This window comes from Mchenga conophoros, linkage group LG20 (genome assembly GCF_057382185.1).
Source record: "Mchenga conophoros isolate Kocher_MC1m ecotype Shallow Benthic linkage group LG20, M_conophoros_male_GT1.1, whole genome shotgun sequence".
NCBI lineage: Eukaryota > Metazoa > Chordata > Actinopteri > Cichliformes > Cichlidae > Mchenga > Mchenga conophoros.
Window position 1 is genome coordinate 15,014,673 of NC_140545.1, and position 27,643 is coordinate 15,042,315.

The 27,643-nt window shown below is 36.3% G+C and overlaps 1 protein-coding gene across 1 annotated transcript; it reads right to left on the bottom strand.

Annotated features, from left to right (window-relative positions):
* Nucleotides 1–14,333: 14,333 nt before the first annotated feature.
* On the bottom strand, nucleotides 14,334–27,643 carry LOC146550537 (scavenger receptor cysteine-rich type 1 protein M130-like). Its single transcript, XM_085260638.1, has 19 exons — nucleotides 27,579–27,643; nucleotides 25,883–26,203; nucleotides 25,584–25,682; nucleotides 25,170–25,388; nucleotides 24,888–25,079; nucleotides 24,620–24,774; nucleotides 24,283–24,430; nucleotides 23,734–24,036; nucleotides 21,575–21,880; nucleotides 21,014–21,310; nucleotides 20,341–20,649; nucleotides 19,447–19,743; nucleotides 18,884–19,156; nucleotides 18,290–18,471; nucleotides 17,759–17,861; nucleotides 17,404–17,553; nucleotides 16,305–16,400; nucleotides 15,100–15,234; nucleotides 14,334–14,959 (listed from the first exon to the last, which is right to left on the bottom strand). Exons 1-19 carry the CDS (start codon nucleotides 27,634–27,636, stop codon nucleotides 14,775–14,777), a joined length of 3,828 nt encoding a protein of 1,275 aa, XP_085116764.1. The 5' UTR covers nucleotides 27,637–27,643; the 3' UTR covers nucleotides 14,334–14,774.

A 27,643-nucleotide genomic window follows, 5' to 3' on the forward strand; every position in this document is an offset into this window, starting at 1 on the left:
TGGGCTTTATATAGCCGTGGCTTCGCCCACCAAAAAGGAAATGAGCAGCATACGCGCCAAAGTTACAAATATTATCTTAGGCTAAAAGAAAACTAACACAAAAGTGCTCTGATTTCATATACAATACCCTTTTCAATTTAAACTCGCTATGATGCTGCGAAATTGAAAAAATGTTTAAACATATCAACGGTAGAACATACCGTCCATAAGAATGTGAAATTGGTCAACTATTGATAAAACATAAATTCAATAAAGTTGAATATCAACCTTTTTCAGTAATTCTGATATGTAAGAGCATTATGTCCTTAAATACAAAGGCTGCTTTAGGGAACAGCAAATACAGTAATCATCAGGAAAACCAAACATCATCTTAGAGAAATATCAGATTTTTTAGAAGCGGGTCATTCCATCTCACATCAGCCAAATTTCTCCTTCAACTTGTCCATTTCACATAAACATTCTATTGCACAAAGTTTGAACATGTAAAACAAGTGCTGTGAAATTTTCCTTTATACATTGAGCCCCTTTCAGGCCATTGTTTGGAACATCGAAATCTGAAACCATGTTTGAAGATGAAAAAGTCTTTTAGAGAAAAGCCTACAATTTTCACTGGTTTTTCTTACACTCAGCATGAATCAGTTTCTGGTACAAATTAGCGTATTTTTTGTTATGGAGACCTGGGTCACTTGTCTCAAATTATGAAATTTTTTAGAACATCTTCTGTTAAACCTTCGACAGTTTTTATGTCAACTGTTGAACATACATAATGATTACGGTTAATTTTTTAGCTTTTATACTTTCCAAGATACATATTTAAAAAAACATAAATACAAAACAAAAAAAAACAAAACCTTTCGGTCCATTTCTTCACACATTGTTACAACTATTCTCGATGTAACTGAGGAAATATTTTGCTAAATATATGAATATTTGCCTCTTAGTCTAAATTATCTTGATGGCAGTAGTAGGCAGTATTGTAGGTAGGCAGAATAGGTTTTGAAAATGAAAAATATACACATAATTAACAGAATATGATTTTGAATATTAACTGGAAAATTCAGGTTAGACTATGTACTAATTTATTTATTCATTTTTTGTTTGCATGTGGTGCAGCCTTTGATATTGTGACTATTAAATGTAAAAAAATATTCTGTTTTAGCATTATCATGAAATATAACTTTATACTGTTCAAAATTGTGTGAAGTTGTATTTTATTCATGTGTTTTCAAATACGAAACTGCTTGAATTATTTCTTTTTTAATATATAAATAATGTTCGTCTTGTAATCGGAAGGTTGCCGGTTCGAGCCCCAGCTCGGACAGTCTCGGTCGTTGTGTCCTTGGGCAAGACACTTCACCTACCACCTACTGGTGTTGGCCAGAGGGGCCGATGGCGCGATATGGCAGCCTCGCCTCTGTCAGTCTGCCCCAGGGCAGCTGTGGCTACAACTGTAGCTTGCCTCCACCAGTGTGTGAATGTGAGAGTGAATGAATAGTGGAATTGTAAAGCGCTTTGAGGGGTCCCGAAAGCGCTATATAAATGCAATCATTATTATTATTATTATTATTATATATATGTATAATTTAATTAGCTAATACACAGGCAATACCCAAATACAGATACAGATCTTTGTCTTTAATATTCAGTAAACATTACGTTCGATTTCAATGTGCAAGAAAAATGCCATGAATGAGGGTCAACAGGTCTTTTAAAAAATAGATGTGTAAAAAGGTATTTTATATATGAAGCTAAAATTAACAGTAATTTACACAGACTGTATATTCAAACTTTGAACCATATTTATTTATTTTTTTAAATAATCGGAGGTGGCAGAGAAGAAAATATTAAAATGTAAATTTGCATACATTCAAGTTAGTCAATTATTTTCTGAGTTAAACAAGTGTACCATCTGAAAACTCCAAAATTGGGGGGGGGGCGCGCAGGGTAATCCATTAATATTTTTGTTTTTGTGTTACACGTGTCACATTCATCCTACTAAATGAGACTTAGAATTTAATATTAAAAAGTATTCTAAGTGCTTCATTTTACTGTACTTGGGAAATTCTGCTACATAACTTTTGGAAATTGTCCAAATTTGTCTCTTCTGCACAAAATGCAGAAAATTTGTGTAAAAATGTTGAAAGAAAATGACTTATGTAGCCTTATATAATGTAGCCTTAGGAGAAGTAAATAGCTATCCATGCATATCATGATAAGCTGTGAGTACAGTTACTCTAATGATAATATCCATTCTGATGTTTACAAGTTTTACATTTGAATTTGCTTAAACTGTGGTCCCAGGTGTAAACTGAAAGTATGAGAGAACTGCACAGGGCTGTGGGTTTGTGGCTAGAGACTTCTCAGAGCTGTGACTAACTGCAAAAAATATTCTCAAGTGCACTTTAGTAACTTGCTAAACTACATTCACCACCAGGGCAACAAAAATCCAGGTGCTACTGGTGCCATTAGACAGAAAAGAAATAAGTCATTAAAGGAGTTATCTGTTTTTTAAGAATTATCTGCTTGATGCTAGCTGTCTCAAAGGATCAAAACACGTCATACTTTTTATACCGTGCCAAACATACGAAATGTACAGGATTCTGGATAAAGTTGGAAGTTGTAACTAATGTGGCTGCAGTAACCTTCATTATAAACTAGTAAACCTCATCCACTCTGGAGTCCTGGCCACCAAGTAGTTGTTTAACTGCCTTTTGTGTAAAATTGGAGGATAATGTTAGGATTAATTGGAAGATATTAGTGTGGCGGCAGGAGTAATAATAGTAGAACAAGACTTATGCTTGCCCTTAATGCAGCATGTGTATGGATGCAATCACTGTCATTGTGCCATATGCTGCATGTGCTAGAATGGTTACTGCTGTTAGCAACTGCTAACTGATATACTTTTAGCATTAAGATTCATCCATCCATCCATTCGCTTCCGCTTCTCCTTTTCAGAGTCGCGGGGGGCGCTGGAGCCTATCCCAGCTGTCATTAAGATTATTTCTACTTTTTTCAGAAACTGTAGAACACAAGGAGGAACACATTACACACACCTATCAAGTCTGTCTCTAATGTTACTACACTGCTGTGTAAAAGTCTTTATTTTGCTTGGAAAATGGGTGCATGAAACATGACAAGATGGAGATACGGTATAAAGAGGCAAAAAGAGAGCATGTAGAATTCTCAAAAGCTTGAAGGTCAATATTTGATATGTCCACCTTTAGTCTTCAACAAATTATGAACTTGTAGTTTGAATATTTAGTGTAGAGAAATAGTTTTCCAAGCTTTTTGAAGGACATACAAAGTTTTTCTTTGATTCGAACCAAGCTCTTCATATTGGTTTATGGCTCTATAACCCCCTTTTGCCACTGATTTTTACTCTAGTTCTTGTGTACTTTGGCATACCTCAACAGTTTTCTCCCTGTTTCCTTATGGCTTCCTGACAGTCACCCTTCCACTGATTAAACTTTGGTAAACAGTAAAAAGAACAACTGAAGTGGCAGATGCATCAGTCAGGTCACAGATATCAGGTCTTTCCTGGATTTTTTCCTGTCTCTTGATGACATGTGTTTCAGATACTATTCATCTACAATAAATAATTATTTAGGCCTGAAACTTCTTCTCACCAAAAAGTTCTCTGGGACTTAGAGTGTTGCTGCAGAAATATTGCTTGATGTCTAATAAACTGCTATATTTGTCAAATTTAATTAAATGCAGCCAAAGAAATGGAAACACAGTAACATGGTGTCTAAATATGCATTTTTATGCTCACTTGTATGTTACGTGTGGGCACAGTCGTTCATCCTTTGAGTTAGGTGCCTTTTTTGAGCTTAAATGATTTACAGGTAGTTTAACAAATCAAAAAAGTGATGTCAAGGTTCGGAGGAGTTAATACAAATACTATATCTTCCTTTACATTATTTTGCTAGTGTCTAAAAATTAAGACACTAATGTTAATGCAACATAAAGTTTTGACATCAGTGGGTGACTTTTTCAAATATGCATGCCCCCTAAAAGAAAGGTTGCCTTTTTTTATTTATTTATTTATTTTTTAATAAATTGTTGGTGGGAAAATCTGTTTGATCCTACATCTAAGTGTAAGACTCACACAGAGGTGTCTTGACCACATTTACCAGTGACGTGATCAGAAATGAAGCATAACTGACACAACCATGAGCTCTAGTTTGGAGGTAGCTTAACAGAAATGAAGCCACAAACCTCTGGGTTGTATTTTTGAAACCAGAACGACTATCTAGGCAGGAAACTGTGATCACATACGCTTCTGCTTCAGATATATTCTCAGAAAAATATGAAAGTATCAACTCCTACTGTACCTGTGTTTAAAAGTTGTTGTTTTTTTAAATAGATCCTATATTGGGTTTTAATTTGCTTTAAACATTTACTGTAAATATTCGTTCAATATTCGTATGTTTGTATGACATTGAATACAATATTAAAGGGCACGCTAACCAGCAAACAAGACTCTCTGTGTGCACAGCCCCCAACACACTACAGATACACACAGTGTTAAACAAAACTGTGTGACTTTTACACATACCATACATTACCACAAACTGTAGCAACTGCCAGGGACTAATACATTGCTTGGTTTCAAGTATTTAAAAATGAAAAAAAATCACATGAAAAGACAAAAATTAATTAGTGCAGTGATGATGTATATATCTGTGCAAACCTTGATAGAGTCACTTCAGAAGTTACTCAGACATCCTCTTTTACAACATGCACAAAAATCATAATAATGTTTTAAAAATGCATTTTCTCTTGTACCAGCCACACCCTGGCCTGATTACTGCCAAACAAGTTCAGTTAAATAAAACCTGTCTTAAAAAGTGTAGCAAGGTGAACAATCTCAAAAGTCAACACATCATTCCACAATCTAAAGAAACTCAAGATGAATTGAGAAACAAAGATATTACATCTATTGGTCTGGAAAGTTTTACACAAATTCTTTTATGAATTTCAGAAGGCTGAGTAGTATAGCTGAATATCATCAGCAAAAAGATGATAAGAAACATCAGGAAACTGCTGTATCATCTGGCCTCAAGAAAGAATGTATATTAAAAACAGAATAAGTCCCAGCATGGAGCCTTGAAGAACTCCACATAGAAGTTCTGTAAATTAAAAGGATAATGGATAACTACATAAGTTACCTCAAATTTCCCAAGACAAGAACAAATCACCATCATCTAAACAAATCAGTCCATGACAAACTTAAAAAAAATGGCATTATCATAAAGATAGTAGAAAATGAATTAATAAGGACACTGTAAATAACAGAAAAGTACAACAATACTTTTCTGTTATTTACTGTAGCATTAAATTACTTTTTAGTAGTTTACAGTGTCATTAATTTAGTAATATCACACTAAATTAATTACTAAAATTAATTAATTTCTGTACTAAATTAATTAAATTCCAGTCACAATTGTGCCGTTACTTGGATTGCAAAGGTTCTTCAGTTATCTGCACACAAGGATAAAAGACACATTTTCTTTCACCTGAAGTGCCAACTACATCCACGAAAGATACAGCTGAATTATACACCTAACACAACTTCGGCTCTTCATGCAAGCATCTGCACAGACAGCATGCTTATACAAAGACAGCCAGGAGCGCAGAATGATGTTAAAGCTGAGTGTGTGCCGACCTACATGTACGTGTTTTAACAGTATAATCACTGTGGTGAGCTAACCATTAAAAATGTTACTGTTAATTACAATTAACTTGTGATTCAGCTTAAATGAGATTTTGTGATTGGTTAAATAATATTAAATTAAAAAAAAACATGTTTGTTAAGCATTCCTGTTGATGAAGGGGAACATCTGCCAGGTTTGGTTGTGAGTTTACATCTGAAGTTCAGGAACCACTGTTTAAACAACAAGTCAGTTTTGTTATGCAGCACGTTTTATCTCAAGTCATCTTAACGTGCTTTGCATTCAGATAAATGCATTTAAAAACATTTACCCAGAAACCACATCTAACCCAAGCATGAACCCCCCCTCAACACACACGCAAACACAGTGTAAGTAACGATAACACTGAGAAATGTTCTAGAATGCAGATGCAGATGTGGAAGCTTTCAGGTCATGTAGGCAGTTTGTTCCACTGAACAGACACCAAACTAATCAATAACATCATCAGTCTGGAGCCCACCACTGATAACTTGAGAGACTTCAGTCTAGAAGCAGGTTTCAAACTTTCTGAAAACATAAACATCTCAGTATTTTTCTTTGGAAGAAGATTAGGGCCACTGGAAGAAACAAACAAACTGGAGACAGCTTTAGTTTGTTTTTTTTTTGAGAAAATAGTCAGAATTTGACTTTTTTTCTCAGAATTCAGAATTTTTTCCCCAGTGGCCCTAACCCTTTTCCATATGTCTCTCTATATAACAATAAAACATCAAATTAAAACAATAAAAATGAAAGAACTGTCAAGGAATAATTATAAATAAGAAATATTATGGTCCAGTGGCTTCATAGCGTAGTATTTGCCTAAAAAGATTTCTAGTTTGATCCCACCAGGAGACACAAATCCCTTTGAACTTAAGTTTTGATTGTTTGGTCAGGGACTTTCACACCAGTGACTTGATGGACGTAATTTTGCAGCTCTAGCAGTGCTCATCCTGTTCCTCCTTGTAGAAATGACCCGACACTGACAGCAGTTTATGGCATATTTTCAATGTCAAATTAAACAGTGTCAAAGATTTTACTTCTTACCTAATGCTGTCAATAGATTAAAAAAAATAACAAATTAATCTCACAATTTTCTGTAATTAATCACGATTAATCACTATTACTTGATCAATAGCCTGGCTGCAATTACACTTCAACTTTATATTTAAGCTTGTAACAGACATTTATACAATATAACGAATTAAATGGAGAATAAACACAAGGAATGTGTGCTTAAATTCCAAGAGAATTTGAATAGTTTTCTTTTTGCACAGGTTCTCTCCTGTGAAATACAACTTTTTAAAAAACCTACATACTAGTAGGTAAGCATAGACTAATATATAATATATATATTAGTGCTCTCAAACAATTACAATTTTAAATGAGATTCATCACACAGTTACTGTGGATTAATTTTGATTAATCACGAATAAATATCATTCATTTTTATTCTATATTAATAACATTTCATTTTGCATGAGCAAACAGACAGAGTAAAAACACTGAACATTTTGAACATTCAAAAAAGCTCTGTAAACATTTATCCACTCTCTCTCTGTCACTCTTGGGGAGGCACTTCAAGTCATTGAGACGAGGAACCAAAGCTATGTAAAGTGTGTGTTCTTACTGAGCCCCCGATGCTCCGTGAGAAGGTAACTACTTGGGCAAACTGCCCGAAATGCGTTGACAGAAACATTTCAGGGATTTTGAGTCATGCTGCACTCCAGATGCGTTGATAGCGTTCATTTTTTTTATCGCGTTAATTGTGATGACGCTTAATCTAGAATAGAATAGAATAGAATAGAATAGAATTCAACTTTATTGTCATTGCACATGCACAGGTACAGGGCAACGAAATGCAGTTTGCATCCATCCAGAAATGCTTTAGTGATATAGATATATTACAATATATATTAGCAATAATATAGATATGTGAGTATATTACAGAAATGGGTCTATTATGGTATGTTATAATGTACACGGTATGAAGTATGTTGTGAATATTCTATAACTATAAGTATGTATAGGCTGTAGTGAGTACAAGCTATGTACAGGATATGAACAGGATATAAATATGAAAAACTATACAGAATATGAAATAAATAACTTTACAGAATCTGGGATATACAGCTATACAGAAATGGGAACTATGCAAGTTGTAAACAGTTGTAGGATTAAAGATTATCGAATGTACAGAATGATTATTTACACAGAGCTATACAGTAGTGCAGTTAAGATAAGTGAGGGTGTAGATCGTTTCTACAGCGGCTATATAAAGTGCTAGTGGTTGTGAGTGGTGGTTCAGTCCATGTTATTATTGTGTTTGAGGGTACAGTTGTCCATTGTGGGTGTGTGTATGTTCAGTCCATGAGTTTAACGTGGGTCAGATGTCAGGAGGCAGAGTTCAGGAGTCTGACAGCTGTGGGGAAGAAGCTGTTCCGGTACCTGGTGGTCTTAGTCCGGAGGCTCCTGTGGCGCCTCCCAGAGGGCAGGAGGGTGAAGAGTCCATGTGATGGGTGACTGGGGTCTTTGATGATTTTCCCAGCCCTTTTCAGACACCGCTTCCTGTAGATGTCTTTTATGGCAGGAAGTGGTGCTCCGGCGATGCGCTGGGCAGTTTTCACGACCCTCTGCAACGCCTTCCGGTCCGAGGCAGAGCAGTTCCCGTACCAGACTGTTATACAGTTGGTCAGGATGCTCTCGATGGTGCAGCGATAGAAGTTCACCAGGATGTCTGAGGACAAGTGGTTCTTCCTCAGAGTCCTCAAGAAGAAGAGGCGCTGGTGAGCCTTCTTGACCAGCTTGGAGCAGTTGGTCGTCCAGGTGAGATCCTCGGAGATGTGGACTCCCAGGAACTTGAAGCTGCTCACACGCTCCACAGCCATCCCCTTAATGTGGATGGGTGGATGTGGGTCAGCATTCCTCCTGTAGTCCACGATGAGCTCCTTGGTCTTCTCGGTGTTAAGCAGCAGGTTGTTTCTGTCGCACCACTCAGCCAGACGATCCACCCCGATCCATCTATGTTAACACGTTAATTTTAACAGCACTATTCTTATCACATTAAATAATATATATAGATATATAGGTAATAATAATTACCTATATAATGTACAGTATTTAAATAATACAAAGCTCCAGACTTTGATCAATAACATGTTTAAAAATTTTTAAAAAATGCAGATTAGAAAAACTGAACAAATTGATCAATTTTACACGTCATATCTGTTTCTCTGTTATGACACAAGGTAAAATGGAGGCAAAAATGAAATTATGTACCTTCAAGTGGTCAACAGGGAGGAGCAGTAGCACTTTAAATTCAATTCAGTATTATTTATATAGTGTCAAATCACAACAAGGTTTGGCTCAATCACGACTGGTCTTTGACTCAGCATTTTTAGTTTATTTTGTATACATGATTCTTTCCGTTGCATTATGCAGATGTTCTAAGTTCACGTTTATATAGTTTAGCCTGGAGTTTAGTTCTTTTATGTCTGTGAGTTTTTTTGTATTTCTTTTTCTTGTCTTTGTGTCATCGCTGTGTCTCCTGTAAGAGTCTGTCATGTCCTCTGTGTATATGTTTCCCCAGTCACGTCTCTGTTTATTCCCTCTACATCTCATGTTTGTTTTCCTCGCTTCCCTTGGACTCAGTCTCTTAGTTACGTATGTGTTTCGTCTCCCTTATATGTTTCCTTGTTTCTCCCCTTGTGTGTTCCTGTCAGTGTTTGCGTGTTTGCGTACTTCTGTTTTATTTTGACATTCACTTGTTCTGTGTTCAGTGTGTTCAGTTTTGCTTCCCTTGTCTTGTTATTTCTAATGCATTCTTGCTGTTTTCCCATGTGTTTCCACTTCCCTCGTCACTCTTCAGTGTGCACATTGTCTCTGTCTTTCTCAGCCCTTTGTTGGATAGTTTGTTAATCCTTCTCCATGTTGTCAAGGTATTTCCAAGTGTTGGCTTTCTTGTCTGGTTTATGTTTGTAATCAGCTAACATAAACAAAATGTCTCACTTTTTGTTAAGTTAACCTCTGCTTGTCAGCATTTGGGTCTTCATTCTCTACAACACGCACCCTGCAGCCACAGGCCATGACAGACTGAAGTTGTGCATCTCATTTTCTTTCTTCAGACATCTTCATATTCCCCACTTTTAGACTCCAATTCTTTCCCTGACAGCGATCTTGCTGAAAGGTTACAGTATTACACATTTACTGATATAGTACATAACAACTGTTTCACTAATACACTGTGCTAATGCACCAGTACACAGCACAAGAACATAAAAAACACAAGCACAGGTCTGGGTCATTTTCCCAGTTGTGTTTTTGCATTTTTAATCAAGTAAACAAATGATTGGCTGACCTGTGCTGTTTGTTCAGTCATCAGCAGTAAAGGTATTATTAGAAATGGCTGTAAGCTGAGGAGTACAGAGGAGTCAGAATGCAGTCAGTATGTTGAAAGACTGCCCTCTCCTGGCAAAAAGCCTACAACACACTTTTACTTTAAACTTGGATGATTAGGATAAACTTTTTGCTCAGTAAGGGTTTTTACACTTCATGGCAATTCATTAAAACTGAAACAAGCTATTAGTCAGTTAATTCTAACTGATGCAATCAATATACTCACGTGAAACTTTAGACTTCTTGGGTGTTTGAACACTCAGAATTTTATATATACAAAACGGTGTCTCTATAAGAAGTCTCACACCTACAATAACAGGTGATATGAATATAGAAAAGGGGCACTGGTTGTAGTGGAAATGTCATCACATAGCCTGAAATCAAACATAGTCCTATTTAATTTTTCTACATTCACTCACAATGACTGTGAGTCTGTGACTTGATTTATTTTGTTTATCTATATCACATCAATCAAAGTAAGCAAGTTCAGATTTACAGAATACACACCTTGGTAAACACGTGAATGAATATTTTGAAAACCATTATGAGTGACTGGGAAAGGATTCATAGTTTTAGCACTTTAGGAAACAGGTTTTTATTGTTCCTCCTGAGTAACTGACTACTAGTCCACCACAGGTCTTACTGACTTTTATTACTGGTGGTACAAGTGCCCTCCATTCATAAGTTAAGCAGCAGGGATAGAAAGGACATTCGGGAAATTTATAAAAAGAACATAAAACATAATATATTCAACAGGAACTAAAACAAATAGATTAGACACTGCTGTAGTGACTGATTACAAATGTACCTACATTTGTAATCAGTCACTACAGAATGGTTTATTATCTGATAAGATGAAAATTGCAAAGGTTATTTCCAATATATAAACCTGAAGATAAACGTCTTCTCACAAACTGTTGGCCCATCTCTTTACCACCGCAGTTGTCTAAGATACTGGAAAAAATATTTTACAATAGATTGTATGACTTTATCACAAACTCACAAACACTTTATCATTATGGCTTTGCCAGACTGGCCCACTTGATTGATCTTTATTATTTGGTTTGTTTGTTTGTTTATTTTTATCTTTTAAGTTATTACAAACGGAACAGACATGACCAGGGGATAGAAAAGGGAAAGACAGACAATGGAAGCTGAAGAAAAGGAGAGGGAAAGAAAAACAGAGGGGAAGCGGGACAGTGAGAAAAGACACAAAAAATCTGCTAGATCACCTGCTGGGAAAAAAGAAAACAAGCAAGAACAGAACAACACAGTAGGGAAACCACAGCAATAACCAAGATAAGCATAAATAACCGTAAATAATAAATATTGAATGCTACTGAGCAACACACAAGATCTATATGTGTTTTCGACCCCCCCTCCCCGAAATGTGAGAAACTATTTTTTTAACTCAATGTCTTCATTTCAGGGGCTCAAAAGTAATAAATAAAAATAACATTTTCATTTCTAAACCTTTCGTGTATGAATTATGACAACCTCAATCAAGTATTTTTATTCATCTTTAGGCATGAAAAGATGAATAAAAATACTTAAGAAAAAATGAGGTTGTCATAATTCATGCATGACAGAGTTAAATAACAATAATTACAATGACCCCCCCCCCCCCCTACCCAATAAAATTATGAATTATCTTGCATAAATAGGCTGTTGGTTTTCTTTAGTCATTAGTCAGTTATTAATAGTTGCATGTTTAATCATCTAGGAATTTACCCAGATCTATTTATTTATTTAGACATAGTGGGCTTTTCTGTTCAAAGTTTAGTCTTCAACAAGTGAAATGCATGCTCAATTGGGTTAAGATCAAATAACTGACTGCCCATTTAAGAATATTGACCTTCTTTGCTTTAATAAACTGCTGGGTTGCTTTGGCTGTATATTAAGGTGACTGTCCATCTATGTTATGAAATAAAATGCCACCCAATCAATTTGACTGTATTTAGCTGGATTTGAGCAGACAGTGTGTCTCCTAACACCTCAGAAAACATCAGTCACATCATTAATTAACTAGCCAGCGCGCTCTAATGTCAAGGGTGAGCATTGGTTAATGGTCATCATGTGACTGATGCAAGCACATCCTTTTATTTAGCAAAATTGTGATTAATAGTTAAATGTTATTGTTGAGGGGCACAGGCAGGACTCCACATACACACAAATAAATAAAAAAATGTCTCAAGAAAAGGACACTTGGGGGCACTCATCACGCTTTTCACTGTAAATTATTTGAAAAAGAAAACAATTAGTTGAAGTTACTCCTGGTGCTATGAGGTAGTTCTACAAGCTGTGGAGTCATGACGTTTTTCATGCACTGCTTTCATATTTATATTCAGTTTTTGTGAAATAAACAGTAGCATGGTGTAATAATATGTTATATAATGTTCTGAACTAATTTTATAGCTTGCAGAAACTCAATTGATTCTTTTTTGTTGTCATATGTAAAACCTAAGAACTGAAGAAGGCTGTGTGTGTTGGATAAACACACTCTTTTTTAACTGCAATTAATGATTATATGTTATATAGTTATTATGGTTATTTGTATCATTCTATGAAAAGGAAAATGCATTCATCTGCTTATTCTCCCTCTTACCTTCCCGTTGTATTCGGGTCAAATCTGACCAATTTACAAATGAAACAGTCATAAATATTGGGGGGGGGGGGGGGGGGGGTTACATCCGATTGCCTCGAGGCCTTATGACATCCTCCACACTATGCACTTGAACATCTAAAAGCGATGAGCACCTCTTTCATTGAATTTTGAGTGTTTTAATCAACTTTGTTACATCTGTGGTGTTCCGCCATAGGAAATGAATGGGAATCCACAGAGGCAAAGTCACCCTGAGCGATGTAGGGAAAAGAATATAAAGGTATCTTTAAAAATTCTCCTTCCTTTTCTCTGCTCGTGTTTATATATAACTAATTCAAACTGAATACATTGATTAAAATGAAAACTTACATACAAACTCTATAAAAGTTTGTATTATCATGTACTAATAACATTTTATTGCATTTGTATAACACAAGGTTAAGTTTGCTTTGCACAAATATTTAAGTCCAGAATGGATTTGCCACCTTTGCAGACAACTATGCTGAATCTATTTCAACTTCAACTACACAGCAGACTTAATCCTACATCATGGCTCCTCAGCAAGGCATCTGACATCAGTGCTGCTTGTGACAGAATGCTCTTTACAATTAGTCCCTTTGGCTCTCTTCTCACTGGCCCTTTGCTCTGACCAAACATCTGAGGCCTTAGTAAATCTGTCAATGTCCTAAAAGCTGCACCTCAATGATGAGCTTACCCATGTTAACATTTGCAGCAAGCAGTTGCTCCAAGTTTAACCACTGGGGAAAATTATAAATTGCAATAGAGAACATTAAAGTGCATGATGATGTAACTGTATTCAAAATATTTTCAACCCAAACACTGGTGAAAGAGTCAACAACCTGTAAGAATGGAACGTAACAAGTTTCAGAACTTCAGAGACTCTAAAGCGTTGTCCTATTGATAAAACGGCTTATTGTGCTGTGTATCAAACTATATATGGCATACATAACATACAGTTTGATACTCAACATCTAAGCCATTTCCAAAATCCCAGAGTCTCCGAGGCTTCACTAGATATTCTTTAATTATTAAACCTAAAAATGTCAATAATTTAAAGCTCTGTGAGTAAAGCAGTGTTATTCATCACTCCAGTGACTCATGGTAAGAACAAAATAATGAGTTAGTAGCTAACGGTCATGCTAGCTAGTTAGTTCTGTTAGCAATGTACATCCATAATTCACAGAGATTTCTAATCACATGCTACTGTTGACTAGTTTCAAAACAAAATGTACCTACCCAGAGAAGCTAAACAGGATGAAACATGTCATTCACATCAATCACAACCTTAATCATGCCGTAATTAAGTCTCAATACAAACAATACACAAATTGGGTGAGTTATAGAAAAATGTGCACTGTGAACAGTTGTCAGGAATGTGAAAATTAGCCACAAAAAAGCTGTAGTCATGGGGGAAATAATCAATAATAATAATAATAATAATAATAATAATTGGGTGTTGGGTTTTTTTGTTTAGTTTTTTTGTCAAGTTGAGCATCGTTAAGATAAGCTGTTAACAGACCAGTTAAGAAATACCAACTGCATTGGTATTTCATGTTGGACCATTTAATGACACATTGCATTAAAATGAAACAATATCACAAAAAGACGACAACCACAAGATATTGAATTCTTTATATTTATGCTTTAAAGAATATACTATATTTAGAACAATAGCTTAATATTGTGAGAAATACACTTGTATTTTTATACTCAGAGTTTGATGAGAATATTGATATTACACACATTTCTATGCTGAATATAAAAGTAACAAGACAGTTAGGTAAGCCTATAGACTAGAAGCAGGAAGAAGCGGCTGGCATTATAAAACATTGTACATTTTAAGTTTTTTTGCTATACAGTATCAAAAGATAGATTTTCAGTCGTTTTGCACTGTTCCTCCATCAAATGGAAGTTTCCTTCACCCATTTCAGTAAATGTATGTTGAATTTAAAGATTTTAATATTGCTTTTCATTTGATATTTATTTGAGAGAAATGAAGGTGAATTTGGACATGAGCCACTTTTTGAGACTGATTTTTAAAAGTAGTTTCTAAAGCCACATTCGGCTCACCCATCCACATCTGGCTCTAGGTAGTCCTCATCTCTCTCCACCAATCCTGGGGCAGCTGAGTTTAAGTCATGTGATGTTTCAAGGCTTTCATGGACCTCTGCTGTAGTCTGTGTGGTTCCAGGGATTGTATCGATGTCGTCATAATTCTCCTGTGGATCTTCCACTTCGTAGGTCACCCCGTCTGTCACAAAGAAAAACAGATGACGTGTGTTAAACAGAGATTAGACTCACTGATTTTCCAAATTGCCATTTACTGTTATTGAAATGTGAAAACACTGTGATCGAACTAGTTTAGAACCCCAGTGCTTTCATTATGGACACCTTCATGCGTGTTGATGTTGATGACAGTAGTGCCTTGAAAGGTCAGGGGTCGAGCCTCATCTGCTTCAACATCCTCATAAGAGGAAACATTCTGCCCATCCTTCTCTGAGATTAATTCAGCCTCTGATCTGGCTCCTGAATGAAAAATAGCAAGAGAACACTTACATCATGTTGGCTTTTTAAAAAGAACTCCCACTTGGAAACAATCTGAGATAAATCTAAGACAGGCAAATTGTTTTAGAAAAACAATTATTTAATTAATTAATTTTTGCAGCTTCTCATGCTGAAAAATAGGTCCCCCAAGGATGTTTATACTGCACAAAATGAATTAAGTACTGCAAAAGATAAACCATTAAATCATAGAGAAGTTCCTGTCTTTATGATTTACTATTTCATTTTTTGCAGTCGGTCTAAATTGAAAAAAAAAAAAAAAAACCCATCACGGTATTTCCTGTGAATTAATAGAAACTTTCTATTTTTCTGTAATATTACACATTTGATGATTGCAATTCAAATTTGACATTTACTACGGCAGCATTTCTTTTTTTTATCATGCAGAAAACTAAGAAATACTATTTAAATTGCCCTTATTATTATTTTAAATGTGTAGTTACATTTCTTTAGGCTGATAGAAAGTGGGATTTTACTGGTTCCTGTAAGTGGCCTACCATGTAATTTAAGATTGACAGCCATAGACTTTCACTAAAAACTGCTGCTCTTTGTATCCAGAGGCTTAACTGTTATTACCAATGATCTCTGCCATGAAAGTCAGTTTGAAAGATAATTTTTCATTTCATATATGTTTTATATCTCTGTTCAAGTCCACGGTGAAATTGAAATTGTGCGCCTTCAAGTAGTCAGCAGGGGGGAGCAGTAGGGCTGCACAAAGAGACGACATCAGACGGGGTAAAATCCAGATTTAACTGAGGTAAGGTTTTGTTCTTGACACAGTATGATTAAGCAGAAATAACTTGCAAAAGCAGAAAAAATGGAATATTGATATGCAGTGATAAGAAATATTTGTTTAAAATATAACCATGGACATAGAAATATAAGAAGTAGCAAGACCTACAACAAACAAACATGGTGTACAGTATTTAAAGGGCACTGTGATCAGAAGCAATAAAGTATTTAGAAAACATGAATGAATGAATGAAAAAAATAATCAATCAATCAATAAACAAATTAATAAATGAATGACTCACTGCCATGACTTAAGTCTTCCATCTCATTTTCTTTGTTCGTGACATCTTCATATTCCCCACTTTCAAACTCCATTTCTTTGTCTTGCAGCATTCTTGCTGAAAGGTTACAGTGTTACATAACAACAGTGCACTGTGTTAATGTACCAGTGATGTACCAATGTACCAGGGTACAGAAAAAGACTGGTGCGCTAATCTGGAATCAGCCATAAAAGCACTGTCAGCAGGCAATTTATTCATTTTTAATACAGGCACTTTGAATGTAAGCAACAGTGTTATTGTTCAGATAAGATTACTTTTTGTTATGAAAAAACAGGGTTACATTTTCCTTTCAGGTTGTTGTTTTCAAATCTTTAAACTAGGCCCTCCCCTACTTTCCATGTGTGCTCACACAACTTGCAGAACAGAATTTAGTATGGACGAAGTGGCAAAAAGGTGGAGCTGAAAAGCTGAGAAAAGGAAAAGAAACGTAAAAATAAATGCAGCAAAATATATCATATTAGGCCACTTGTTATCGGGGCTGCTGCTGTTCCAGCAACAACTGCTGTAGTAACAAACCCTCACAGTAACAGGAGGCTGCCGTGGAGAAGTGCAGGGGGAGGGACAGCAGTCCCAACAAAAGTAAAATGAATGGCCACTTTGTCCATGAGCCACTGTCAACAGATAAAGTTTAGCTATTAATTGTCACATACTGTAGTGCAGTTCAACTAAGAACTAACCCAAAAACAACTTTAGCAAGGAGATTAAAAAGAAAAACTAAGGGCTGATTTTTTGTAACAGTCCAGTCCTGAGTATGCGAGCAGGAAATACAAGACACAAGCACAAGTTTGGGTAGTTTTCACAATGTTTCCCTAAGTTTTTAAAGTGAGCAATGTTTGAATGAGATGATGCGTTCCTTGTTTTGTCAGCAGTAGCGATGACACTATTTGAATTCAGAATTCAGTCAGTATGTTGGAGACTGCCCTCTTGTGGCAAAAAAAACTCTCAAACACCTTTTTCTGGATTATGTTCTCATGTTCAGGCAGGTTTTTTACACTTTTTAAAGTAATTCATTAAAAGTGAAACAAGCCATGTGTTTAAGTCATGTAATAAAGATACTCACGTGAAACGTTGGACTTCCTGGCTCTCTTGAGATAGAATCGTAAAAATACCAAAATTAAGATCACAACAACAAGAAGAAATCCCACACCCACGATAATAGGTGCTATTGGTGTAGAAGGAGGTGGTGGAGGTGTAGGGGGTGGCTCGTAGCCTGAAATCAAAAACAACCACTTTATTTATTCTGGATTCAGTCACACTGAGAGCTGTACTTGACTCATCTTGTTTATCTGCACCACCTCAAGGTAAGTAAGCTCAGAGTTACCCATTTTAAAAAATCTCTTCTCTGCAAAACATGTTGAATGAATATTTTTGAAAACAATAGAACTTATTGAGAAAGGATTTGTGGTTTGTCTTACAAAGTATTTCAGCTGGAGAAACGTTTCCGCAGGAACGTTGTTTGACAGAGCGCTTGACATCCATGGTAACATCAGTGAACTCCAGTGTTGTTTCTAAGCTGACCTTGAATCAAATTTAAACTTTTTCACATTTAGAGATACAGCCGGAATAGAAAACACTGAAATTTCTCTGGCAGTGAAAAACAGGCCTGACTGAAGCATCAAAGCAACACACAGCAAAAGAAGTCACTAAAGTGACCAAAAGTATTGGGACATTCAATTTATTTTATATTTCTGCAAATTACGTGTCAGCAAAGTGTCCAGTAAGTTTTTAACTTAAAAATCTTTGAGCATTTTGTATTTAGTCAGCTAAACCTCCCATAGATTTCTTTCCATTTCATAAACCTAAATAATATAAAAATCACATTCCATTCTTCATTATTAGATTTAAATAAGCTGAAACGCAGAGCCAGGAAACTGTCCATGATATTGGTTTGTAGCATACGAGATAAATTAGTGACCGGTTTCAAGAAACAGAATGTAAAGATTTACCTGTTTGTCTTCCGTAGAGCCGCTATGGGTCTCATTATTAATTTCTTCACAGAGCTTTGCCGTTAAGTTTTGGACATACTCCTTCTCTTCCGCCCTAAATGGACATACTCTTTCCCACTTATCTCGATAATTGACATAAAGGACACCTCCATGTTTTTCAGTCGTGCGGAACTTTACACTTTCTGTAAAAGCAAAGAAACTGTGTTTAAAGAAGGAAACAAGCTCATCCACTTCTGTCTGGCAAATATGATGTTAGAGATGGTCTGCTTGTGTTCATAATGTGTTTAAAAAATGAACAAAAATAACTTGTACATTTTTAAAATTTCTGAGATGACTTTTCTACTGAACCAGCCAAATGGTCATTGTTACTGAAACTAGAATAAGTTCCTTAACAGTGGCATAAACAACATGAAAATGTCATTTTTATTTTATTTTTTTTTTAAAAAAACAACTTTCCTTTTGTAAAAAGAAAGAAAGAAAAATTACTCAAAGATAATGAATTAAAATACTACCATAATTAAGAGAGGACATACATGTATGTACTGTATATAGGGATGAGTTTATGGAAAGAGAGGTGTATGGACTCACACTTACCACTACAAGTAATGAACACCACATTTTTGTCACACTTTCCTTTAGTCCTCCTGCACTGGCCAATGATGGAATGGTACTTTTCACAGCTGACATGGTAAATGTTACCTGAACCCTTTGATGGAGCTTTGGATTCAATGAAGACAGCATTGCCACAAAGGTTTTCTTGGCAAACTTTGTGTGCATAGGATAGATCCCAGTTACTAGCACACACTGGAACGCCATCTATCCTCACTTCCCCACGACAGCCCTGTGAAAGGCTGACATTGGGCTCCTCTGGGAAGGAAAGCAATAAACACTGCAGTCAAGTATTGATAAAGACATAAAGCACTGAGGTAGAAATGATCAGTTAATCTTCTCTGCACTGCAAAGTCAAAATATGAAGCACAAGTCCATAATCAAATAGTTCATTTAACACTTTTAGCTTTGGTTTGTTACTTTATCCAGTGTATCTGGAATAATTCTCCTTCACACTCCGAGTGTCTTGTTTCACTCTTCAGTGTTTCCAGTGCAAATGTAAAATGTCTGTGATCATTTAAGATCAGTCCTGCTGATATAAATCTTACTTTTGCATTCAATAAAGACGGGCTCCTTCCTTGAGGGTGTGGTTTTATTTTCACATTCCCAAATGCTTCCTGGATTTTCACCACAGCTGAAGCTTTTGTTCCAAAAAGAATCTATTTCAATTGTTTGGGGGTGGATTTCATTTGTTGATTGGTATCCACCACAGTCCATATTCTGGCAAAGCTTTTCCTTCTCAGTTTCATTGAAGTTTTCTCTGGAAACAGCACTGAGTCCCTGTCTCCAGTGAACCAACACTGTTCCACTACAGGCCTTTTTGTCAGGTACCATCGTCCTCCATTCTGAGACAGACAAGAGAAATAAAAAGTTCACAAAACATGATGTAACCAACAGGATCTGAATGATATAAATAACACACTCTGCACACAGAAATGACATTATGATCCTGCATCAACTTAAAGTTTTACACTTTTGAAGTTTAGCTACCCTTCTGACTGCTGTGTAAATAAAATGATTTTATAGAGTGATAACAAAGAGATGACAACTGATGACAGCGATATTTCTATAACCATCAGACTGCACAGGCCAGCTGTTTCCAGCTGATTCCAGACATTAAGTGAGTCAGACTGTGTGGCAGAGCCGTACTGGTGACATGGACAACAAGCAGAGAAGAAAAGAGTAAAACTGAGTAGAACAAATATCATTAATGGAGGTGAGGATGTTAACATTCTACCCTTTATTTCACTAAAAGTAACCTTTCAAGGCGAGCATGTCAAAGTTTGAACGCAGCATTATTTTTATCTCAACATTTTTCTGAAATACAAACTAGTCTCAGTTTGGTTCAATTTCAATTCAGTTTCAAAGCCTTTATTTTAAAATTAGGCTGAAGGAGCAAAGAATAATTCAGAAACTGCTGACACAAAGATCATTATACACACCAGAGCATCGGAGGCCACTGTGTTTGCAGGCAGCTGTAGAAGCAGTAATACTGCTGCATGCAGATAATGGACTGTTAGCATTTGCAGTGCAGTTTAGGTTTGAAATGGCTAATTTATCTGCTGGTGCAGGTCCAAAGTAGGGAAGAGTCTCCACAGCATCACCACATTTAAGCTCCTGACAGATGGTGTTTCCATTGTTAGTGTCTTTGAGAGCATCCTCGCACACAGGGATCCACTTCCCCTCATACTCCACCTCTACGTTTCCAAAGCATTTGTAACTGGGAATGCTAAATCTGGGCTTGACACTACCTGAAACAAATTAGTAATGTTGTCACTTTATTTTTAATTATCCATCATAGTCATAGTGAAAAGATGAAAAGGTAACTTCAGAAAAATTCAAATTTGCTTCTTTAACACAAAAAGGATTTGAAGGAATATTTAAAAACAGATTCATGTTAAAGCAAAAATCAGTCTCTTTTTGTTTTTTAAATTCTGGTATCCTGTAACTTAGTGACAAAAATTCAACAATCCAATAAACTGCAACAATAAAACTGGGACTTTTTTCCAAAGGAGGCAAATTAGTTGAAAATGAAACATTCTGCCAAGGAAAGTCACAACATTTATTATATGTTTGCAATCTAAAAATAGTTTTTAAAAAAAACCAATTAATTACCTGAGCAAACAACATAGGCTGGTTTTTGTTTACAGGACTTATCATTGTCCTGGTTTTTGACAAAGATGCTCTGTGTCAGGTCAGTAGTCTGATTTGTCGGGTGTAAACTCTTAAAGAGGATATCACCATCTTTGGAACTGTTGTGGGCTTTTATGGGTGTCCCACAGTTCAGCTTTTCACACAGCTTCACAGACTTGTCTTCTGTCCAGGTGTCTGCACACATATCTCCTTCTTTCTCTTCTACATGAATCCTGACTTTTCCCCAGCAGCTGTTCGTCAACCTCATCTTAATATTTCCTGTTGTGACATGAAAAAGTTAAATTTAAGAGGAAACTAGTATCAGCAGATATTTCACAACTTCTTAGACCAAGCTAGGTTTCAGAAAAAATAGAAAATAGTAGAAATTTGATTGAGAGAAAACAAGGAGGTGAATGTACATCTATGGACATTAAAAGGTAAAGTCTGTTATAAATAAATTGTCTCTTCTGTGACACAATAAATCAATTCCATAATGACCTTATTCTTAGTTTTATACTTTAACTCATTCATATTTCACATTACCTGAACATTTCACATAGGCAGTAGAATTATGGTGGTCAGGAGGCAGAGGTGTAGTTCGGCTACACTCAAAAAGAGACTTTTTTCTGGATGAGCAGCTAAAAGAGTTTTTCCAAACTTTATTAATCATATCAGCCCTAGAATTGAAAGAAAACCTGGAAGCGTTCCCACAATGCATCTGCTGACACACTGTGTCTGCAGACTCTTGGTTCCATGTCTCTTTAGACCCAGAGAGCCAGTAGATTTCTCTGCCATGCTCTATCCCCACGTGACCAGAACAGGTTCCACTTAAAAACACCACCTTGTGACCTGATGGACACAAAGAGAGAAACATGATATACAGTAAGTGGCTGTGCAGGTCGTCTACCTGTTGAAAGGTCAGTGGTTCACAAAGACATAGACACAAAAATAGGAAAGTGGTGCATAAATACATACTTGGTGAAAGAAGCTGAATGGAGATATACCACAGTCTGGGCTTATTCCAGCATAACTAAGTGATTATTCGGGGTCACCTTATTGAGCACTAATTACAAGCTTTATCAAAAAGGAAGGTTTGAAGCCTAATCTTAAAAGCAGAGAAGGTGTCTGTTAGATAATTTAGTATTATTGGAGCATGTACTGGGTATTCTTTTGATGATATTATACAAAGGACCCTGTTTCTGCAATGCCCTTTGTTTGAACCTCATCTCCTCTTGCTGTGTCAACTGAAGATTTTATGGTGTGAAAGTAGATACTAAGGTTGGAAGGAAAACACCAACAAATCACTCTTTTACTTATCACTCCCTTGCAGAGGATGTTTATGTAAAGACCATCTGGATTGTGTCAGAACTCAGGTTGTAGCAGATCTCTGTATAAGATTTATAGGCCTTGAGAGTGCATTTTACTGCAATTGTAGAACAAAGGATTCTAACTGTCTAAGTGTTTAACGGACCTGTTAAAGGTATGTTGAGATACGATTGTAGAAGGCCCCTTTCGGAGCGGGGGGGGACCTTCCTTATATGGTTCTAACTTGAAACTTGCTGACACACGAACCTTTCTGTCTATAAATACCGCTGCGCAAAGGAATACAACTTTGAGTTGATTTTGGGAAAGCAACCCGGACAGTCTCTGTGTCGTTTTGTTCTCCCAGCTGCTCCCGACGTCGTAACTAACCCGCTGACGGCATACCTGAGTGCTACTTGAGAATATATTGCTGAGTGTTACTTAAGAATAATTTTGAATCTTATAGGGTAAAGACAAAACTCTGCTTATAGACGCCCACGCCTTGGAGAAACCCGATCCACGGACCAGACCCGGGACGTAGTTTCTTTCAGTGTCTGTCTACCAAATCCAAACTGGGAGGTGATTCCACAGAAAACGAGCCTGAAATCTGAGTGCTCTGCCTTCTATTCCACTTTTAGGAACCACAAGCCTGTAGTCTGAGAGGGAAGTGCTCAACTGCCAATGTAGTTCTTTAAGATGATTATTCAAGACCTTGTATGTGAAGAGATGGATTTAAATTTGATCTAGGGTTCCAATCAAGAGAAGCCAAGATACGACAAATCTACTCTCTCTTGTACTCTCGCTGCAGCATTCTGGATCAAGTAAAGATTTAACTGGAGGCCAATTTAATATTTATAAGATTAAAATATACTCAGTTTTATCTCTCTTTATAAGCAAAAAATGGGCATTGGCTTTAAGACTTTCTTTACGAAGCATGTGACTTTCCAAAAATAATTTTGTAAATTACATTTGAGTAAAAAGTCAAGGCAGCATGTTAAAGAAAAAATGGTAATATGGCATGATCAATGAAAGTTGTAGTGTCTTATTTCACTTTTCTGATCAAAACAGATTAACAAAAATCCCTTTCTTAGTTTGCAAGTATTAAACTGTAGGTATAGAAGGACTCTTGAGCCTGAATGAGGTCAAGAATAAGCTGAGGGGAAAAAACACATTTTCTTTTCTTCTGCCTCACATCGATGAATGAAAATGGCTTTTTCCTGGTTCTAAGATTTTGTCGTATATTAGTAATTTAGTATTTCCCGTTTTGATCAAACTTCACCAATATAATCAGTGTTAAGCAATTAAAAAGCCAAAGATACAAAAATTCTTCCTTTAAGAAAGGAAACCGTTTTTCCGGCTGATGTCACTGAAGGGCAGAGAAATTATAACATTACACTCACCCTCACAGGTGATTCCAGCTGCTTCCCGATCCGAAAATTGGTTGTTTGAGTTTTCTGTTAAACACTCAGATATCTTTGATATCTTCTTATTTCTCGGACACGTTATTGACAGGAAGCTACCAGAACCCTGACTGAACTTTTCAGTTTTGCCTTTTTCCCCACATTGCAGTTGTTTGCAGACAGCTGCTAATTGAGCGTCTGTCCATTCTTTTGCAGGAACTTTCTTCCACTGGCCCTCATGCTTTATCTCCAATCTTCCAGCACATCTTCCAGGACCATCTGCCAGGTTCACCTCCACACTGTCTGTACCACGACAATAAGAGATTTATCAGCCACGAAACACAAAAAGAATAAATACATTAAATTAAACTCTTACTGAACACATTTTGGAAAAATATAATCAGAATTTAACAATGTCACAATTTCACTGAATGAAGTAACTCATTTTCTCTCTCGACAGAGAATTTATTGCAGGATTTAAAATCCCATTATAAAAGTAGACAAAGGCCATCAGCAGCCACTCTGTACATTTCCACTGCTGTATCTCACCTGAACACACCACATAAGGTTGGTTTGAACACTGGATGTTCTTGCCATGCTGAGACTGACAGTGCCACAGTGAGGACTCGCTGCCTTTGCAGCTCACACGGTCCATTATCCCTCTTGAATTTTGACGTTCGACTTTAGTATAAATCAGCTAGAACAGAGCATTTATGAGTTTATGTTATTTCATTGATAATCATTATTAATTAAGTATTAATGGTGCACGTTAGTACACTTATCACAATAAAGTCCATAGCACTGCTGTATGGACAGTTTCTGATACACTCAGTATCCATGTATCAGAACACCAGGTAACTTATGTTGACTAAACTTGAACACTCACTTCCCCACATTCAAGCTCCTTGCAGACCAATTCAGCTTCCTTTTTAGTCCAGGTGGAGGCACACACAGGATTAACTGAACCTTTCACTTCAATATTAACTGTACCATAGCACTTGCTGTCTTTACCAGAGTCCTTCAGAACTACTTTAACTTTATCTGAGGGAGAGAGAGAGAGAGAGAGAGAGAGAGAGAGAGAGAGAGAGCAGTTTCACAGTGTGAAGTGTTTGCTTGGAAGTTGTTTGTGTTGGAATATAGATGTGTTGAATTACCTGTGCATGTCACATTAAGGTTTTTGTTTGTGCGGTTGTTTGGGCTGAGAGAGTTACCGCAGTGCATTTGCTGGCACACATCAAAATCAAAGTTGTCCTGTTGAACAGGTACCCAGTTGTTATTTTCTTCTTTTTCCAGCTGCCCAGAACACACATTTGACTGGTTTCCTTTGAGCTGCAGTCTCGTATAACCTGTTCATAAAAACACTTTCACCATATGTGTGTGTGTGTGTGTGTGTGTGTGTGTGTGTGTGTGTGTGTGTGTGTGTGTGTGTGTGTTACCTTCACATATGACAGAGAAAGTTTTGCATGATGCTGAATCATCATTGCTATTCGCACACTGCCACAGATGATCTGGGTCTCCGTTTTTAAAAGCCGAACAATCAAGCTTCATCTTTGATGCTTTTTTGAATCTTTCCCTATCCCCCCTCTCTGAGGGAGGAATTTCTCTGAGTCCACCACACCCGAGATTTTTACACAGAAGCCTGGCTTCTTTTTCACCTTTTTAAGAGAGGAATAATTTATTGTTTGTTCATCAAAAACATTGCAAAACATAAAAAAATGATAGAACGTATTGCAAATCAAATTGAGAGAGAGCAATATTGAAAATATTTAAACAGCCCTGCCCTTTGAAATATATATATATATATATATATATATATATATATAAATAATTAACAAAAAGAGAAGACATACCAATGTTGTTGTTACAAAAGTAACCCTGAGTTATGCCATCAACAGAGTACTGGACAGCTCCAGCACATTTGGGTCCATCCAGGCTTAATGTGATATTACCTTGAAGAGCACACTCAATTATCAGCCAAATATAAACACAGATAAAAAAAAAACACAAAAAAACCCCACACAAAACAACCAAACAAACACCACAATTGATTTCCCTTAACAACTTTTAGCTAAGAGTCATTGTCACTGAGCTCACCAAAAATAAATAAATAAATAAATAACAAAAACAGAGAAAAATTTGAAAAACTTACTTGAACACTTAAGTTTTTTCACTGTGACCTTTGAGTAATCGCTGTAGTTCCAACCAGGATGTTTACATTTCCACAGAGCGCTCTCGTGTCCTTTGCACTCCAGTTCATTGAGCCAGATCGGTCTGTCTTCAGAAGGCTTAACAGTATCTATTACTGAGTTCTCCACAGGTTCCCCACAGTGAGTGCTCTTACAAACCACTTTTTCAGTGTTGTTGCTCCAGTGTGTATCCCCAACATAACCCCATATGTTGTTATGGTAGACTTCAAGGTAGCCTTCACATGGGTAGCCTCCTTTGTTTTTTAGAATCAGTTTGTCCTCAGCTAGGAACATACAAGGTTTATACAGCAAATTATTATTATTGTTATTGTTATTATGATTTGTTTCATGACTGACTTACTTTTGGGAACTGCAAAGGATAAAATGTTAAAATTTTGTAAAGAATTTGAGCTCCTGCCATAACAAAACATTTTGTTTTTGTTTTGTATGCTTTTATGTTTTACTTTATTATTTTAATATATCTAGCAAGATATTTCTAAACATTGTTTTTGTTCATTATTATTATTATTATTATTATTATTATTATTATTATTATTATCATCATCATTATTATTTTGAATCCACTAAGTCTTAATCCAAACAGGTCTGCTTATAAAACTTCTGGGAAGTCGGAATTAAGCCGTCATAGGGAAAGAGGCAGATAACACCCTGGACAGGTCACCAATCTGTTGTAGAGCTAACACATGGAGACACTCGTGTTTACACCCACAGCTGATTTAGATTTACCAATTAACCTACTGCACGGATATCTTTGGACTGTGAGAGGAAGTCAGAGTACCCAGAGATAACCCATGCAGACACAAGCCGGCTGTGCCAGCTCCACGAAGAAAAGGCCCATCATTGATTCGAACCTAGCACTCTGTAAGGTGACAATGCTCATCACTGGACCTCATGCTGCTCTTTAAGTAGTCATTTTTCTCTAAATAAAAAAATAGATCTCCACATACATTTGAAAAGTTAAAGCTTTTTGTTGACTGTGAATTTTTGAAATTCCGAATTTCCCGCAACACCTCATCTTTGCAAAAAAAAAAAAAGCTATAGAAATATAACCATTTCACATAACTTTTTGAATAGAGAGGGGGATTCCCATTGTAAAACATTGTTAGGATTTCAAAAATATTTTAAAGATTCCTTCCTGTAATGGTGACTGATAATGAAACAAGTCCTCTGCAAGGAACAAGTGGCTCTTTAATGATCGCAGCACATAAACCTACATAGTTGGATGTAGTAGGGTGTTACAAGCGCATTCATCAGCTCTCTCAGATGTTTTTCATCTATTTTCTCCACAGCACGTTTTCACAATACTACTCTCTAGTGGTGCAATTTGGTATATCACATTAGAGGACACAACACTTCCTACTTCGACACAAACTTACTTCAATATATTTTGCAAGAAAATAGCATATTTATTTTATTACTTTGGCTTTAAATTGAGTATTAAATCTCAAATCACTTCAGATCCACACACACACACACACACACACACACACACACACACACACACACACACTGAGCTTTTTTTAAAACAGTATTTCAAAGATGTTAAATACTTCACAGACATTTTTAAGATACTTTCTTAAATCTAACAAATAACAATAATTAATCGTATTCAGAATGAAATAAATTAAATTAACTTGCCTGAGATCATCAGCCCAATGTGAGCAAGGTGGAGAAGCAGGAGGAGGAACCACATCATCACCACA

Excerpts from the sequence above, each read along its gene's own strand:
- LOC146550537 (XM_085260638.1), bottom strand. The coding sequence starts at position 27,636 with ATGATGTGGTTCCTCCTCCTGCTTCTCCACCTTGCTCACATTGGGCTG. Across the intron at positions 25,080-25,169 it reads TTTCTCTGTCATATGTGAAG|GTTATACGAGACTGCAGCTC; the intron begins GTAACACACACA and ends TTTTATGAACAG. Across the intron at positions 21,881-23,733 it reads AGCTGGAATCACCTGTGAGG|GTCACAAGGTGGTGTTTTTA; the intron begins GTGAGTGTAATG and ends TGTGTCCATCAG.